At 36.4% G+C, this 16,878-nt stretch overlaps 2 protein-coding genes and 1 non-coding gene across 6 annotated transcripts; 2 read left to right on the top strand and 1 right to left on the bottom strand.

Moving 5' to 3' along the window:
* The first annotated feature begins 8,045 nt into the window (after nt 1-8,045).
* LOC103930970 (PHAF1 protein At3g51130) lies at nt 8,046-12,311 on the top strand. Its single transcript, XM_048588927.1, has 15 exons — nt 8,046-8,204; nt 8,614-8,696; nt 8,916-8,990; nt 9,547-9,614; nt 9,687-9,792; nt 9,900-9,960; nt 10,055-10,221; nt 10,469-10,531; nt 10,639-10,687; nt 10,776-10,888; nt 10,992-11,091; nt 11,177-11,250; nt 11,419-11,523; nt 11,748-11,814; nt 11,972-12,311. Exons 1-14 carry the CDS (start codon nt 8,108-8,110, stop codon nt 11,796-11,798), a joined length of 1,212 nt encoding a protein of 403 aa, XP_048444884.1. The 5' UTR covers nt 8,046-8,107; the 3' UTR covers nt 11,799-11,814; nt 11,972-12,311.
* Nucleotides 12,312-12,770: 459 nt separating this feature from the next.
* On the bottom strand, nt 12,771-12,843 carry TRNAE-CUC. The gene has a single exon. It is a non-coding gene; the product is annotated as a tRNA-Glu (tRNA).
* Nucleotides 12,844-12,916: 73 nt separating this feature from the next.
* Nucleotides 12,917-15,344, top strand: LOC103930969 (protein CHAPERONE-LIKE PROTEIN OF POR1, chloroplastic-like). 4 transcript variants are annotated; one of them, XM_048588937.1, is made up of 6 exons: nt 12,917-13,105; nt 13,285-13,373; nt 13,489-13,651; nt 13,734-13,840; nt 14,260-14,704; nt 14,938-15,344. In XM_048588937.1, exons 3-6 carry the CDS (start codon nt 13,503-13,505, stop codon nt 15,086-15,088), a joined length of 852 nt encoding a protein of 283 aa, XP_048444894.1. In that variant the 5' UTR covers nt 12,917-13,105; nt 13,285-13,373; nt 13,489-13,502; the 3' UTR covers nt 15,089-15,344. The 4 variants fall into 4 exon arrangements, with proteins under 4 accessions (XP_048444894.1, XP_048444892.1, XP_048444899.1 ...); XM_048588935.1 differs by having other exon boundaries at nt 13,285-13,402; XM_048588942.1 differs by having other exon boundaries at nt 13,235-13,402.
* Nucleotides 15,345-16,878: the final 1,534 nt, after the last annotated feature.

The following is a 16,878-nucleotide window of genomic DNA, read 5'->3' as shown; positions in this document are numbered from 1 at the left end:
ACCTGTCTCGGCCCGTGGCTTGTACCCACTTATGGGTTGCTATTGCAGCCACGCTCAAGCTCAAACCCCATTCTTTGGCTATGTTTTTTCAACCCAATGCTATTATTTTGGCATTATTTTGCTTCCATAATCGATCCCGTTTGGTCCCGATCTATTGAATTAATTAAAAGTGACCTGCAATCGATTAATCTGATAATGAATCCAAAATTATTGACTTGAAAATCACTTTTGGACATTAACGATTCAATAATTTATTTTTATACTTTGAACCGTTAACATACTTTCGTAGTAACGAAGCTCTCATACTTGAGTTCCTGAAGAAACTCAAATCCACTACACTTAAATCAGCATATTGCATTCTATGATTCTTGCAAGAACCTCCCCTCTATGAACTAATCGTTCATAAAAGCTAAATTGAACCTATAGTTTCATAGTTAGTGCCTTTGAAACCCCGAAGTTTTCATTCAAAACTTACCACATGAAACCTGTAGTTTTCATGCATAAATTAAACTAATACATATCTATAGAATCTAAATGTACTACGATATATGTCTATGGATTACCATATGACTAATCATGTCTTTTTTTGTACCTTCCGTTTTAGGGGTCATGTCGAACTTGAACAAACTCGATTTCACCACTCTGGAAATCTCCAAAAGAAACTACCTAAAGTGGGTTCAAGATGTGAAGCTTCATCTTACTGCAAAGGGTATTAGAGCCAGAATCAAGGCACCCACCGACAACAAACCTGTCGACGAAGCTCAGAAAGCTACTACAATGATCTTCATTCGAAGACACATCCATGATGCTCTGTAGACCGAGTACCTCGTTGAAGAGGACCCACGCACCATCTGGCTTGCTCTGGTCGACCGTTTCGATCATCAGAAAAACATATATTTGCCTGAAGCAAGACACGACTGGCAACATATTCACTTTCAAGACTTTAAGTCCGTGAACGAATACAACTCTGAAGTTTGTAGAATCTGATCATTGCTGAAATTCTGTAAAATGGAACTAACCGAATCAGATATCCTGGAGAATACTTATTCAACATTCTATGCCATCAATATTGTCCTGCAGCAATAATATAGGGCACAAAATTTACAAATTTTTGGATTTAATACCTATCATTTATAAGTGAAGAAGAGTAATAAAAGACCATATCATATAACTAAATGAAGGTAAGCATGTTTTAATAAATATAGAAATATCAAGACAATTCAAATACATTTTCTATGTGATTAAAGATGTTAATGTTAGAATACTAATCGAACTTAAAGAGGTCGAGGACTTGCTTGATTTGTTTTTTTGGTCAACTTCACTCCGGCACGTTACTGAATAATTTAACACATTTTGGTAGATGAGGATGATGATAATGTAGATACTTAGAACTTAGGACCACTTGCTATTTTTTCCACGAACAGAAAATTTTAATTTCGAAAGCAACCTCTCATAAAAATGGAAGCTATACACGTAAATAATTAGAAAGGGAGAAGTGTCAACGAGGATTGGCTCAGTTGGTAAGGTCCTTGCCTTGTGTGGTGCTTCATCAAAATTCGAGTCCTGCTGTCAGCACTCCTCATTGGCGAACAATTTGTAAATCCTACATATATCTATACCGGTGGCACCTGATTGTTAGATGTTAGGTGTATGTCCTTTCAGTTTGAGGTTGTGGGTATGTTCTGGCACTGGAGATGAGAGTAACCAATCTCCAATCTCCAATCTCCATCTCCCCCTAAACCTTATTTCAAATATTGTCAAACATTTCCTGGATGTAAACTATCAAATATTCACATTTACAATTGAGCAGTTTCAAAGAATCAAAGGAAGAATTAGAATAGGAAATTTAAAATCACGAGTTCAACAAGCAAAGCTATTTCTACGTGTGTAGAAGTGCAACAAATGTAGAAACACTGTTGTAGGTTTACAGCAAGAAACGTAGAAAACTAATGCAGAGATATTTGTGGAAGTGACGATATTTCATTCCTTCATTTGTTGTATATATATAGATACATGTCTATCAACTATACAAAGAGTTGTAACAGGATTATAAAATACCCATCATAATCTGATATTACAACGTAAGTGAGTAAATCAAATATGTAACAACCTAAGATAAGGTTGATGAGTACTACGCTAACAAGGTGGATAGTAATTGTTGCTTTAGCTTTGGCCATGAGAATTACATTGCTCCCCATTCTTTTGCGGCAAATTAAGTTGATAAGTGTTGTGCAGTTACTTCCCAAACGTAAGTTTTCAACTTTAACTTGATCACTTCATTGGACTGCTTTGTAGTTTTACTCTTGCAATTATATTTTGTAGATTGAATGCTAAAGTTTGGTTTAACTAGAAACAATATTCATCTCATTTGGATATTTAATAAAATATCTTTTAAATATTTGTGGTGCGGTTCGATTTTGGTGTGGTTTTCAAAAGTCAAAACCGATACCAAACCGCTTTCTTACACTATGGTTCGGTTTCAAACCGAAACCGTTTCAAAACTGCAAAATCAAACCGTTTTGTGCGGTTTGATTTGGTTTCGTTTTTCAGTTTTGGTTTTCGATTCCAAGTGCTTACCCCTAGGTTTAACACAAATTCTCTCAATATTGTTGTATTTAAAAAGTAAATCGAGTTAATACATAGTTAACTAACCTATAAGTCCAAAATAACCTGTGTGACGATTAACAACAGCTTAAAATACATTGGCGTCGGCTCTGTACTAACTTAGCTGTTCCACTTACCTCAATCTGCTCAAATCTTATCCTTTGTTCCAGGCCGACAGAAACTATGGGTTTGTAGCGGGCGACAACGGTGAATTTGGCTCTGGGATCTCCGTTGCAGCCTCTGTTTATTGTCCTTGATAAAACTGCGGGTCACGTGCCCTGCTACCAACGCCTCTATACCCGGTCTTCTTTGTGAATCCGTAGTCGGTTTAGTTTAGGTTTTTTTTTTATGTATTTAGTAGATTTATGTGTTGCTTCGACAATTTGTTTCTGTCACATCAATGATTTGCATGGCATTGATTTTTAGAAAACTAATGAAAGTAGCTTGAAAGCTTTGAGCTTTAATAATAAGGATAAAATAAAGGATAAAGTAAATAGTACCAGGATTGACTTTTTAGTGTAAAAATGTGGTTTTTCGTTAAAATGAACAATACCGTAGGCTTTTCGTTAAAACTCCCTTGTTTCTTTGCGATGGTTTTATGTGAGGCATTGATGATAGGTCTGTCACGTCTGTCGTCTTTGTGATAGATTTATCTTAAGATTTTTTATTTTTGTGATTTTGAGTGGTGGCCATATAAAAGTTTTAAAATTATTTACTTTCTGTGCGAATTATTTCTAAATCATGAAATTGATCACTTAAGACAATATTTTTGGAAATTTTAACGAAAAGCTCCCGGTACTGGTCACTTTAATGAAAAACCATATTTTTACACTAAAAAATCAATATTTTGAATATTGTGGTACAAATTGTAAATATTTTGTAATAATAAGTCAATTACTTCTATACTTGGCAGTCATTTTTAAATTTGGGTTTTGTTTAGATGTTTATAACTAGGTGGTTTTTGTCTAGGAAATAAGAGTTGTAAGAGTCTATATCTAAAAAACCCTTTATTTTATCTTTTATTTTGTCATTATCGGTAAAACTCAAAATTTTCAAACTCTTTTCATTAATTTTTCTTATATTTTTTTAACAACTCTCGTACTCGTACATAATTGTTCTTAGTGATGAAACACCCTTTCACTCTCTGTCACAAACAATGACATTTGATAGCACATGTTAGAATAAACAATTCATTTAGTTCATAAAAAGTCAAACAAATATAACTTTTTATGGTCAATGTCAAGCAACAAATATATTATGTGATTTTTTTGAAGAAAAAATAATAAAAATATTTGAAAATTTTAAGTTTTAAGAATAAAGATAAAATAAAGAATAAAATAAATAGTATCATTATTAACTTTTTAGGATAAAAATATAATTTTTAATTAAAATAAATAATACTGAAAATTTTTTGTTAAATTTTTTATAGTGTCCTAACTTGGTGGACCGTGGTGCTGATTTTTACCAACCTGATTTTGTACAACTTATTATTGTCAACTTTTCTTATAGGGTAATAATCAAATGATTACGTGATACAATTACACGTGTTACAATACTTTAAACAACAAACTTAGCAAGTTATCTAGAATATAATACTAATAACTAAATAATGTGTTTCGTACGAGTTCGATTTCATTTATTTTATGTACATTGACTGCTTGGGGTAAGAAATTGCGAGTCTCTCAATTTAGTGCCAATCCTTTGCAGAAACTTTTGAGTTTTGACTACCATTATTTTATGCGCATCTCTTGTGTAAATTGTTTGTTAGTTGGTTGTTTGGTCCAAGTAATTGCACATGATCCTATAATTTATATTGGTATCAAATTCAAACTATGGACAAAAAACCTAACAAATATATGAACCTCAAACTTAGAGCCATAATTGGATACCAAAGCCCGAATTGAAGACCCAAACACAACCTTAAGACCCTCATCATGGAACTTAAATGTGAATATAGGTAAATAGGTTTAAACCTTTTGCTTTCTTTTCTTCTTAAAGGGGACCAATTAGTGACTTTGCTATGGCAGTCCACTCTTTTTGTGAAAGTTTTTTTTTTTAATGATCAAAAGTTTTATAGTCTCGCAAAAAGTCATTATTCATGAATTTGATCTCTTAAAATTTGATCGTTCAAGTGGTGAGGGAATGAGGAGTCAAATATATTATTTACCTTATAATCACTTTGTAGCCATGAGTTTTTAAATGTGGGAGGTGATGAATGCTTGAATACTTAACTGATGACAAAAATTATTCTCCAACAATTTCATAAAAGAAAGTAAATTTGTATTGAAATTATATGTTTCAATAATTTCCACTACCTAAACTAGTATAACCATAGAGGTTATAAAAGGTAGTCTATAGGTTTTTTTCTAAAATAAAAAATAAAAAATCAACCGTTGAGTTGCTTCAGACAGTCGGACTAGTTTTCACGTGGCTTGTGTTTATTGAACAACCGCATACATATTCTGACCAATTTTGTTTTTTTGTTTGTTAGCGCAGTCCCATTATTGGCAGGGCTAGAATCGGGTTAATAGCTCGTTTGGATATGCTTTTAAAATAGTTAAAAGCGCTTTTAGATAAAATATTTTTGGGCTCCAAAAACACTTTAAATGCTTTCTGCAAGAAACACTAGTTATGTGATTCTTCTAGGAAGCACTTTAAATGCTTTTTCAGGATTTATTTGTATTTTTATTAAAGATTGATTCCAAATTTTTTTTTACCAAAATTGCAATTATTTTAAAAATATATTCAAACGAGCCATAAGTTTTTTCGACAACATCACTACTACTTAAACTAGTATCTCTACTCTATTAATTAATAAAACACTCATTGTCAACCAAAACCCTATGAAATTACCAATTTAACCCATCTAATTAAAACAAAACATAAATAAGAAATATGGGGCAGAAATGTAATTTCACACAACCAAATTTTGCTTTTTTTTTTTTTTTTCAAAGCCTCACCTACATATAATCATAACATATCTCTATTAAAAAATACAAAAAAAAAAAAACTTCCTAACCCCACATTCTCTATCACTCTCTTTCGCATAAATGTAATTTCACATAACCAAATTTACTGTCTTTTTTTTCTTTTTTCTTTTTCAAAGCCTCACCCACATGTAATCCTAACATATCTCTAATTAAAAAAAAAAAAAAACAAAAAACTTCCCACTCCCCCATTCTCTATCACTCTCTTCCTCTCTCCTTCTATTTCAAAAACAAAAATAAAAAATTTTCTCACACACTTTGTGTATGCCCATATGCTAGTAACAATTGAGGTTTAAAAAGTAGCCATTGAGTTTTTTTGTTTTTTGTTTTTTTTTAATTATTAATTATTATTTTATTTTTTAAGTTAGCGATTAAGTTGCTTTAGGCAGTCAGACAAGTTTTCCATGTTGCTTGTGTTTATTGGACTGCCACATACATATAATAACAAGTTTATTTTTCCCTGTCCAACCCCATCATTGGGCATGCCTGACCTAAGACTAAGGCCATCTCCAACCGACCCAGTCAAATGGTCATAGGGCTAAAAATAGATCGGAATGACACGAAAACTGTCTCCAACAGAAGGCTAGATCAAAGAGACGGTGGCTAGGTGAAAACCCCCAAATCAGGCTAGCTAGCTGGCCATTTCCAGCTGGGCCTTCCAGCCCAACCCTTTAGCATCATAATGTCAAGATTGACTTTGTGGCAAGTGCAAGAATACCACGCTTTCTTCGTTATTGTGGCAAGCGGCACTCAAAATATGTCTGAAAGTCTTATTTAATATGGTAGTTTAGTTTAATTAACCATATTAATTCAATTAAAATAATAAATTATTGAGGGGGTTATGTTTGGCCTATGGCCTTTTGGCCCCCTCAATTGGAGATGAATTTTTTTGTCAAAGAGCTATGTTTGGCCTATGACCCTTTAGCCCTCTCAGTTGGAGATGGTATAAAATATGGTCTGTTGTTCATTAAAATATAATTTCTTGCAAGGCTATAGGGTTAAACATGGACCCTTGTTCCTCCTTTGGTTGGAGATAGCCTAAACTAACCACTTAAAGCCATGTGATATTTTACCTGGCCATGGCAACAACGTGAAAAGGAGGAATTGAAGAAACCAATAGAGAGGCACCTGCGCAATAGGGATAATCACCCTAGTTCAAACATGACAAAATGGGATCTTGCTCGGCAAAGTCATTTGTTTGGTCTTGCGTCGCACTCACATTTTTATTTTAGAATCAAATCATATTTTAACTTAAAATGTCGATTCTCTAACTCTTCTTTCTCTTCTAATGTTAGAAATGTTCCAAGTTAAAAATTTTGTTATCTCCATCATAAATAGATAGAAACTTTAAAAAAAAAAATCAACAACTTGTATCTCAAGTAGTTAAGATCATTTAATTTGCACTCGAGATTCTAAATTTGATCTACATCTCCAAATTTCAATTGTCACCAAATAAAAAATCAATAGCTATCTTCCAATCATAATATTAACTTAGATGAAGCCCACACACTGTGTTTGTGAATATAAAAGATTTCAAAAGAAAAAAAAAATGTATGGAAGATAGAGAATTTGGGGGGGGGGGGGGTGTGAAATGTGAAGGAGGGTGAGAGAGGAAAAGGTGGGAGTGGAGAAAGGGGTTTTATTTTTATTTTAATAAATTAAAGACATGCTTATTAGTGACGGAAGAAAAAAATGTAAATTTTTTGTTGTGCGAAATTACTTTAATTTTTATGTTTTATTTTTGATATTTTACATTTAGTTATACATGAAATGGTATAATAAATATTTACTTCTTAGTTTTTGGTTGATAAAGAGATTGAAAGATTATTTCATTAATAAGAAGTATAGATAGATAACTCTAGTGTTTAAATATCGATATGCAAATTTATGAAAATATAAATGAATATGTAGATATTGGTTGCCTTCACGGAAATTTGCAATGTAGTAGGTATATCAACTCATTCAAATTTAGTCGAAATTCGAAAAAAAATTCTCATAAAAAATTCAAATGTTCGCTATCTGCAATGAGTTTTGAAAAAAATTATGTGGGGAATCGGTAAATATCGATATTTATTAAATTTTCTATATCTTGCTGATATAGGTTGAAGTTTGCATTTCACCCCACATTTTCATATTGATCCTTAACTTTCAAATATTTTGACAAAAATATCAACAATTTCGCAAATATTTTAACACTGGTTAGTTCCCACTTATTTTGACAAATGTAAAAGAAAAACTATATTATTCTAACAAAAACACAAAATAGTTGGGGAAAAAAAACCACAAAATATTAACGAGGAAAAAAGAAAAAAGAAAAAAAAAATAGACGAACCGAGCACGGGAGATACCGGGCCCAATAATGCTGAGCGGGGACGTTTCGTACGCAGCGAGGCAAAGCATTCACATCGAAGCGTTTTTCGCGTATTTAAGCATTCAACACCTGTGCGGTTCCTTTCGCGAAAGTAACGGAGTCCACCATCGTCGCCTAATCCCGTCATCTTCTCGAACCAGTAGTTATGTTGCAGAGACCTCGACGCCGCTGCGAAGGCACCGCCATGGGCGCCATCGTCCTCGATCTACGACCCGGCCTCGGAATCGGACCCTTCACAATCGGTAATCGCCAGTTAATTTCTCAATTTTTCCTTGATAATTGTGGAACTGATTCGAAATTGTTCGTTTCTTCGACCTAAGAGTAAGAATTATTTGTGAAATTGAAATTTGAATTGAATTATTTGCGAAATTGAAATTTGAATTGAATTATTTGCGAGCGATTCATCTCTGTAAAAATTTAAACTTTACCATATTTGTCAGCTGATTGATAACTGTGTAGGTTAAATCTTGGTTAAATTTGAGGAGTTGTTTTTTTTTTTTTTGGGATTTTAGAGTCAAGTTGATGGTGTAGAGATTGGATATGGATGATTCGATTTTGCATGTGTTCGTTTTTGAAATAAATTCGTTGGTGTTAGAACTGCAGCTTGGTGAATTTTCGGAGTTGAATCATTGATTGAATTGTTTGTTACAGGAATGCCGATATGCGAAGCATTTGCTCAGATAGAGCAGGAGCCTAACATTTACGACGTTGTCCATGTGAAGTATTATGATGAGGTTGGATCAGTTTACTAAGTTGTATATCATTATGGCCTGTGTAGTATAACGTAGACGCATATTTTGTAGGATTTCCCTTTTTTTTTTTTTTTTTTTTAATCTTGGACGTATGTACATGTTTCACGGAATGAAACAAATGGCTAAATGATTCGTAAAGTGCATGTACTTAAATAACCAGAAGTTGTAACGAGAAGTGATTACCGTTCTTCTCCCATGCAGGAGCCCCTTAAGTTGGATATCGTTATCAGCTTTCCAGATCATGGTTTTCATCTTCGCTTTGATCCTTGGTCACAGGTTTGTTTTTGCTACGCCTAATTTGTTCTCTTTGGTGCACGTGCCTTGTTTCTTTGCGTATCAAAAATTTGTTTTCACATAGGTTGCGATGTTTTGTTTGCTCTGACTCCGCATAAATATATGATCCCGAGGATTATGCATCTATTAAGTATTGGCCATGGAACTGTGGCTTGTGGTATTTACTCATCAATTAAAATTGTTACTATTTAAAGAAAATGCACAAATACTTGACCGGATTTTGTTATATTAATGGTTGTAGTAGCTAATAGCTTGTGTTGAAAGTTACCTTCATTGGTATTTGGTACAAAAGAAAAATGCCTGTGGGATGTAGAAGTGGAATGCCATGGGTGGTCCATGAAACACTGGCAGATAGCCATTATCTTCAGCTATTATTTTCTTTAGTGTGTTATACGGCTATGCTTTTGATTGTCGTATCTGGGCTATCCTATTTAAAATGACTGGTGAATTTGTACATGATTGGTATTCCTGTTGGGTTGTAATATCTATAACTTCCTCCTGTTATGATATGGCTGGTTGATTTGAAATTTTGGTGCAGAGGCTACGCCTTGTTGAAATATTTGATATAAAACGACTTCAAATGCGCTATGCCAATTCTTTGATTGGGTGAGTTACTTTACTTGAGACTTTCTATTATATACAATGGGGCATACTATTGAATTTTGTCTCTACTTTCAGGGGACCATCCACTCTAGCAACTTTTGTAGCTGTATATGCACTATTTGGGCCAACTTTCCCTGGAATTTATGACAAGGATAGAGGTGTCTACACTCTGTTTTACCCAGTAAGTAAATTTAACTTGATCTTTATATTTCTTTATTTTTATCTACTTATGAATCATCTTACAAATTGGAATCTGTTTAATGTATTTTCCAATCATGACTATGGTAGGGGCTTTCCTTTGCTTTTCCAATTCCGAGCCAGTATACAGATTGCTGCCATGATAGAGAAGGTATTTTACTGACAGTGTTTACTTAATAGTTTCTTGCTTCAAAGAGTTTGCAAGCACTAATTACTTGATCTTTATTTGCTTTTGATTATTAAAGCGGAATTACCATTAGAGTTTCCAGATGGAACCACACCAGTGACATGCCGCGTCTCCATATACGATAGTTCTACAGATAAAAAAGTTGGTGTGGGGTCCTTAATGGATAAGGCTTCCGCTCCTCCACTACCTGTTGGCAGCCTCTATATGGAAGAGGTGCATGTTAAGGTTGGACTTCTTTCTCCATCTTCACGGCAGCATTTCAATGGTTTGTTTATTTTCTATTAGAATGAGGGGCTTCATGGAGAATTTAAATCAGGATTTGAAGAAGGATCAAAGGCTTTTGCTTTGTTGCTTCCTTAGTGGTTTACTATTGGCCCCTTATGTTACTGAAGTAAATTCTGTCAGTGAAGTTGTTTGACATTGGCGACTGTAGTTCTTGGATGTGATTCAGTTCAGTTTTTATTTTACCCAGCTAGGGGAAGAATTATACTTTACTGTTGGTGGTCAGAATATTCCTTTTGGTGCATCACCTCAGGCAAGTGTTGTTCTCCTGCAATGAGTTCTAGTTAGTCTTTGTTTATGGCTGGGCATTTCTACCATTGCTCTGTTGTCTGTCCTGTTTAATACCTTCCTATTTTACAGGATGTTTGGACTGAATTGGGTCGTCCTTGTGGGATACATCAAAAGCAGGGTACTGCTGATGTCATGTCTAAGCAGTGTATGCTTTTCTGATTGCATTTTATCACGTTGATGATTGTTGATTCTGTTTGCTTTGTAGGTAGACCAAATGGTTATTCATTCTGGCTTGGACACGCGCCCACGGACAACTCTTTGTGGTGATTATTTCTACAATTACTTTACCCGTGGTTTGGACATTTTATTTGATGGGCAGGTATTGACTTATTTCTGGTTGTTAATATACAATCATGATGTTTTCCATGGTAATGTTTGTATTCGGAAGTTCACAGATCACTTTTCTTTTTGTTTGTCTCCAGACTCATAAAATCAAGAAGTTTGTTTTGCATACAAACTATCCTGGCCATGCAGATTTCAACTCGTACATAAAGTGCAATTTTGTCATATTTGCTTCTGATTGTAAGTCCATTTCTGATTCGAAGTTTCCAGTTGGATCTGCGACTCACAATTCACAAACTGATATGACATTAATTAATCCTTGCAGTAGGGGGTTCTTATCAGGATGTAAATAACTGCAAACATAGGATTACAGCAAGCACAAAGTGGGAGCAAGTGAAGGTAAGCTTTCTCTTGGCCGTTTCTCAAACTGTTACGTATGTACTTTTTTCCATTGTTCTCCGACAGTGGCGACTTTCTCATTTATAGCATCTTTCATCAATGTATTCCTTTCGGTGTATGTTCATCCTGATTGGGGTGATGATAGTAACAAAAGATTACTTTTTGTAGGAATTCCTCGGGGACTGTGGCCGAGCTGCTATCCAGACTCAAGGTTCTACAAGCAATCCGTTTGGATCTACTTTTGTATATGGTTATCAAAATGCTGCATTTGAGGTGAGTTGATGAATGCTTGAATCGTTGTTGCTTATTTTTTCTATCCCCTTTGCAATAATGGGGAAAAGCATGTTGTAATTGAAGTTGATATTTTATGCAGGCTTCCTTTGTTGTGCAACGTTGTAATTAAAGTTGATATTTTATCGCCCAAGTTGGGTTTATTCCACCTGTGTGTTATGGTTGTGCACGGGATTGCTAATAAATATTATGTTGATAATCAACAGGTGATGAAGAATGGTTACATTGCCACTGTGACTCTTTTCCAGTCGTCGTGATTACATTGCAAATAAGGTACTCTTTTAGCAATATCATGTTTTTGTACACATGGGCAAACAAATGCATTGTTATATCCCATCTTTGAGATGATCATCAACAATGCTTGTCAATTGCTTTCATCTGCCGGTTGAAATGTATTTCTTGGTTCACCGTTTTGGTTTTCTTTCGGCAGTTGGATGATGGCATTTCAACAGCTGGTGAAAGCGGCAAATACTGTTTGTAGACGTCAGTTGGCCCGGCTCAACAATTGTACAGTTGTATATGTTAAGTTTGTACAGAATAATCTGGTACTGTGAAAACATGTAAGTATTCTGTATCTTGTGTCTGTGACTGTTTAAATGGAAGTCTGTCGTGCACGTCCGAGATGCATTATGCGTTCCCAGATTGTATGATGGTGTTCACAGTTGGTCGACAGCTTCAGATTTCTCGTAACTGAATCCGCTTTCTAATACTTTGGGAATGACAGTATCAGTTTGTACATGATGAAAATATAATATCAAATATTTCATTTACAGGTGCCCGACGCCTTTGTAAACGAACTCTTTTTATGGTTTACAGCTATTTGCGGACGCTTAATGCTTCCAGAAAACCATTCTATTAAAATTGCCATTGTTTGAATCAACCGAACTTTCGAGACAGAATATACGAAGTTGCGATTTTTGAACTAGTCTGAGTATCTTCCTCATTCAAAACCATGCACGAGACTTTCACATCGTGTGGGGTTAAAAGGAGGAAAAACTCATCTTCCATTTTGTGCATCTTCCTTGCATGTGTATAAGCTAAATTCTTTGATGTCTTAAATGTCGGAAAATGGACTAAATCTAAATTTTTTTTTCTTAATCGTTTCGACCTTGGCTCCATTGGAGCAAGTCGGAAAGGAGGGCAAGACACTGAAGTTGTTACTTTTTACATTTATAAACTCCCTTAAAAAAATAAAAAAAAAGATAAAAAAAGGGTTAAAAAACGTTACATTCCGTTGCCGGGACTTGAACCCGGGTCTTTCGGGTGAGAGCCGAATATCCTGACCAACTAGACTACAACGGATTTGATGGTCTCTCGTTTAATAATTAATTTTGTACGCACACAACAAGCCAAAGCGACTTGCAGTCTAGCACCTTCCTTGGTTTTCGGCAGCGCGGAAGGATTAGGAGGGTTTTAGCCCGTTTAGCCTTCTCTTCTCCTCTCTCCGCGTCTCTCCTATCCGCTGCAGACGGCGACGACGCTGTTGCTGCAGCCACATTCCACCGCCAAAACCCAATCAACACCGCCATCTCCAGCCCCTTCATCTTTCACCATCCGCCATCAGGTATGCTAAATTTTTTCTCAATTTTTTTCACCCTTTTTTCTGCTCTAAGTTTCTTTGCCGGCTCAGAACTATCGTAGTCTGTGAGTCCAATTTCTTCATAAAAACAAAAGAAATGGATTAACTTTGCAGTTGTTAAAAACCCACAAGTCAACTTCTCTCGAATTTACTGCAAATTTCAGTTCCAAGTAAAACCATCACAAGTCAAGAAAATTGGGATTTGGGCAGCCAATTGGGATTCAATTGCATTTTCCTGGCATTGCCTTGTTGGGTTTGTGCTCCGGAATATCACCATAAATTGTCAGTTATAATGATTCAGTGGTTATCCAGAAATGAACCATTTTTCTTGATGCAGTATATTTGATTCTGTTTCTTTTTTTCGGCAGAGAGTACTCGCCATATGACTTCTGTTTCGGTACTGACTGGTAGTCCCTCCAGATGCTGCTTCCAAATTCCAGCATGCAGTTCTGGTTCACTACGTGGGCAGGTTTCAAATTTTCCTCACCGTTGGAAGCCTGCAGGAAAGAATGAGCTACTTCGTGTGGAAAGGTACAGCAATGGCAGTATGAGTTATTAGATAAAGTGTGGTTGGCAGCTTGGTTTGTTTATTTATTTTCTTTCTAAAATCAAGCAGAAGTTATTGGACTGGTTTTGCACAAGGGTTGAGCGCGCGGAAAACACATCTGATCAAGTTTTCCATGGATGCATCCTATGGTGATATGTCCAATGAACCAACTGGTAATTTTCATCTTATTTTTCTGGGGGCTGTTGTATTGTCATTTACTTTTGGATGTTGTTGAATATGTATGAGTGCTTGTGTATAACTTCCTTCAAGCTTGAACAGACTGGTCCTTATTACACAAAACTAAGAAAATTGGAATGTAGAACTTAACATGAAGGATTCTTAACAACCGTTCAGCTGGTGCATTTGATTACAGCCTTTGACGTGTCTAAACTTCGTAACCAAGTTGAACCAAAACAGTTAGGTGTATTTGTAGGAGTTTTAACACCAGTAGCTTGGTTAGGTTAGATGTATTTTGTTCAACCCTCTTAATTTGATAAATTACCATTGACCTGATTCACTTTTAGAGATTGTAACGAATCAGCATCTTTATTTCTCTGAACTGTTTTCTTCTTCACTGCCTTTGCAAGTAAAGCTATCTTTCCTAGGATTAATGTGAGGGACCCATACAAACGACTTGGAATAAGCAGGGATGCTTCGGAAGATGAGATTCAGGGTGCAAGGAACTTCCTTATCCGACAGTATGCAGGTCACAAACCAAGTGTGGATGCAATTGAATCAGCCCATGATAAAATAATCATGCAGCAGTTCTACGACAGGAAGAATCCAAAAATTGACTTTAAGAAAAAGTACAGGGAAGTTAATCAGTCCCGTGTTGTGCAGGCTGTGAGAAATAGGTTCCGAACTCCGTCCACAAAATTCATTATAAAAACGTCAATTGCATTTGTAGTGCTTGCAGCTCTCACTGTTCTATTTCCAACCGAAGAAGGTCCGACTCTTCAAGTAGCCCTTTCCTTGTTGGCTACCATTTACTTTGTATATGACAGGCTTAAGAGCAAGTTACGAGCTTTTCTCTACAGGTACGTAGATAATTTCTGTTTAATCACCGTATTTTGTATGGCTCTGTATGATTTTCCCCATATAGGGCAACTGAAACTGTTCTTTATTATACTTTATGGTCATCGGCGCTCTTGAAAAACCCTACCAAAGTTTTCCCTCCAAATTTTAAGTCTGTGTTTCGAGTCCCTGCGTCCAAACCTGAAAATGTGGCAATAGTGCAAAAGGTTTGATTGAAGTGTTTGCTTTGGTGCAGTGCTGGATCATTTGCTTTGTCGTGGCTCTTGGGAACCTTCTTGATGGTGTCTGTGGTTCCACCTCTACTGAAAGGACCAAGGAGTTTCGAGGTGACAACGTCATTGATAACCTATGTGCTACTCTGGGTCTCGTCGACATACCTGAAGTAATTTCTGTTCTTGCTACGCACCTCAATTTTGTTGGAGTGGAAACCACCGATTTTCTCCGAGATTTAGCTCATGCACAAACGTTTCCTTCATCGAGACGGTGCTGATAAATCTGGCAAATTGTAGGACAAGAGAGGTATTTTATGTCATTCGGAGAAAGGGTGTAAAAGTAGATGAAGAAGCCAATCGGTTTAAGAAATTGACCTTTTGTTTCTTTGTTTTTGTTAATTATTATTAATCAGTCAATTATTTTCGTTTCGATATAAATGGAGCGCAAAGTATATATCAAGGGTCAACTGGTCAAGGCAGAGAATTTGAATTTGGTTGAGAACTGCGTCCTTAAAGGCATAAAAAGGCAGATAATTGGAATTTTGAAGAGACCTAGTGACGCATCCAAACTTTTCTAGGTTGTGATCGCTCAGATAAAAGAAGTCATCAACGCATTCGACACCAGCACCGCATTGATTTACTCACCAACCGAGTTCGGTCAACGAGTTGGCACGCTTCGCATTCAACCTATTAGCTATTAGGCCTGTGTGACATGTATGTGTAGTAGTTTTTAGAGTCTAACACAGAGAGTTGACCAGTGTTTACTGTCAAAGAGGCACCAGCGCAGCATCCAACCTCTTCTCTGCTGACGCCTCCTTAGCAGCCTCCGTGATGCTTGTCCTCTCCATGGCCAACGAACTCGTCCCTCACCAGCTCCACTCTGACTCTCCTCCCACCTCACTCTCGACGTTGACAAGCACTCTGGCATGTCCCCAAACCACGTCTATGACGCCGCTGAGCTCTACCACCGGACCAAGATCAGCCCTTACTTGATGGTCCTCCAGGCACTTGAAAATTGAGCTTGATCGAGGCCATGACAAATTAAGTCAAGTTCGATGTGTGTGACTTGGAGCTCACCAGTGTTTACGGCAACTTTGGTGATGGAGGATATCGATTGCAGTCTGGAAATGCAGAAGCGGCAATTCGAGGAGGAGCAAATGACGTATCAACAGCCCTAACGACAAGTTCAGTACTCGTTTGCATCTTTTATGAGTCGATTGCAGTTGACACTCTCAGGGCTACCGAACTTCACCACGAACCACCAAGGACCATCTTGACCAGGCATTGTTGCGTCCGGGTCGAATGAACGTGCACATTCACATGTCGCATTGCACTCCGACTGGGTTCAACATCTTAGCCGCTAACAACCTTGGTGTTCATGACAGTAACGACAACTACCTCTGGAGAAATTGAAGGGTTGATAGAGAACAGAAGTCAGCCCTCACCAGGGTTGCTCAGGAGCTCATACGTTGACGTTGCTCTTCATGGCCTCGTCAATTTCCTCAAAAGTATGAAGGTCGAGAACGATAGCACGGAGGAGGATGGACCAAAACAATGAAAACAACACTGTTAGATTCGTTGGACCAAGAGGAGGAGGAAGAAGAGGCCAAGATGGGCAAAAATGTAAAACTACGAATCATTGAATATGTAAAAATAAAATGTCGCATATTTTCCATTCAACATGAAATAAGCATCCTAAGATCAATACAACGGATTACCAAAGCGGTTTTGAATGAACCCAAATGTGGATTACAAAAGCATCGATATAAAAAAAAAAAAACGTACGTGCTTGTAATGTTTCAATGGATTGTCTTGTTATGTACACGAGGAAGAAGAGAACAACTGTACACCTAGAACATGATCTGTGTACATACGGGGATATCCGTCGTAGATTAATAATCAAACATCTGTTGAGAAGGTACAACGTGAGATTAAGATTAGTATACACATAGTTCCAACGTCAG

This window comes from the organism of the source record quoted next, unplaced genomic scaffold (assembly GCF_019419815.1).
Source record: "Pyrus x bretschneideri cultivar Hongxiangsu unplaced genomic scaffold, Pyrus_bretschneideri_v1 Contig1, whole genome shotgun sequence".
NCBI classification, from domain to species: Eukaryota; Viridiplantae; Streptophyta; class Magnoliopsida; order Rosales; family Rosaceae; genus Pyrus; species Pyrus x bretschneideri.
The sequence above is the reverse complement of the archived record's forward strand: the minus strand, read 5'-3'. Positions and strand labels throughout refer to the sequence as shown.

Bases quoted from the DNA above. Each gene is read 5' to 3' on its own strand.
- LOC103930970 (XM_048588927.1), top strand. From the start codon at position 8,108: ATGTTGCAGAGACCTCGACGCCGCTGCGAAGGCACCGCCATGGGCGCC. The intron at 10,222-10,468 runs GTTGGACTTCTT...TATTTTACCCAG, and splicing joins TGGAAGAGGTGCATGTTAAG to CTAGGGGAAGAATTATACTT. The intron at 10,889-10,991 runs GTATTGACTTAT...GTTTGTCTCCAG, and splicing joins ACATTTTATTTGATGGGCAG to ACTCATAAAATCAAGAAGTT.
- LOC103930969 (XM_048588937.1), top strand. From the start codon at position 13,503: ATGACTTCTGTTTCGGTACTGACTGGTAGTCCCTCCAGATGCTGCTTC. The intron at 13,841-14,259 runs GTAATTTTCATC...TTGCAAGTAAAG, and splicing joins TATGTCCAATGAACCAACTG to CTATCTTTCCTAGGATTAAT. The intron at 14,705-14,937 runs GTACGTAGATAA...GCTTTGGTGCAG, and splicing joins TTACGAGCTTTTCTCTACAG to TGCTGGATCATTTGCTTTGT.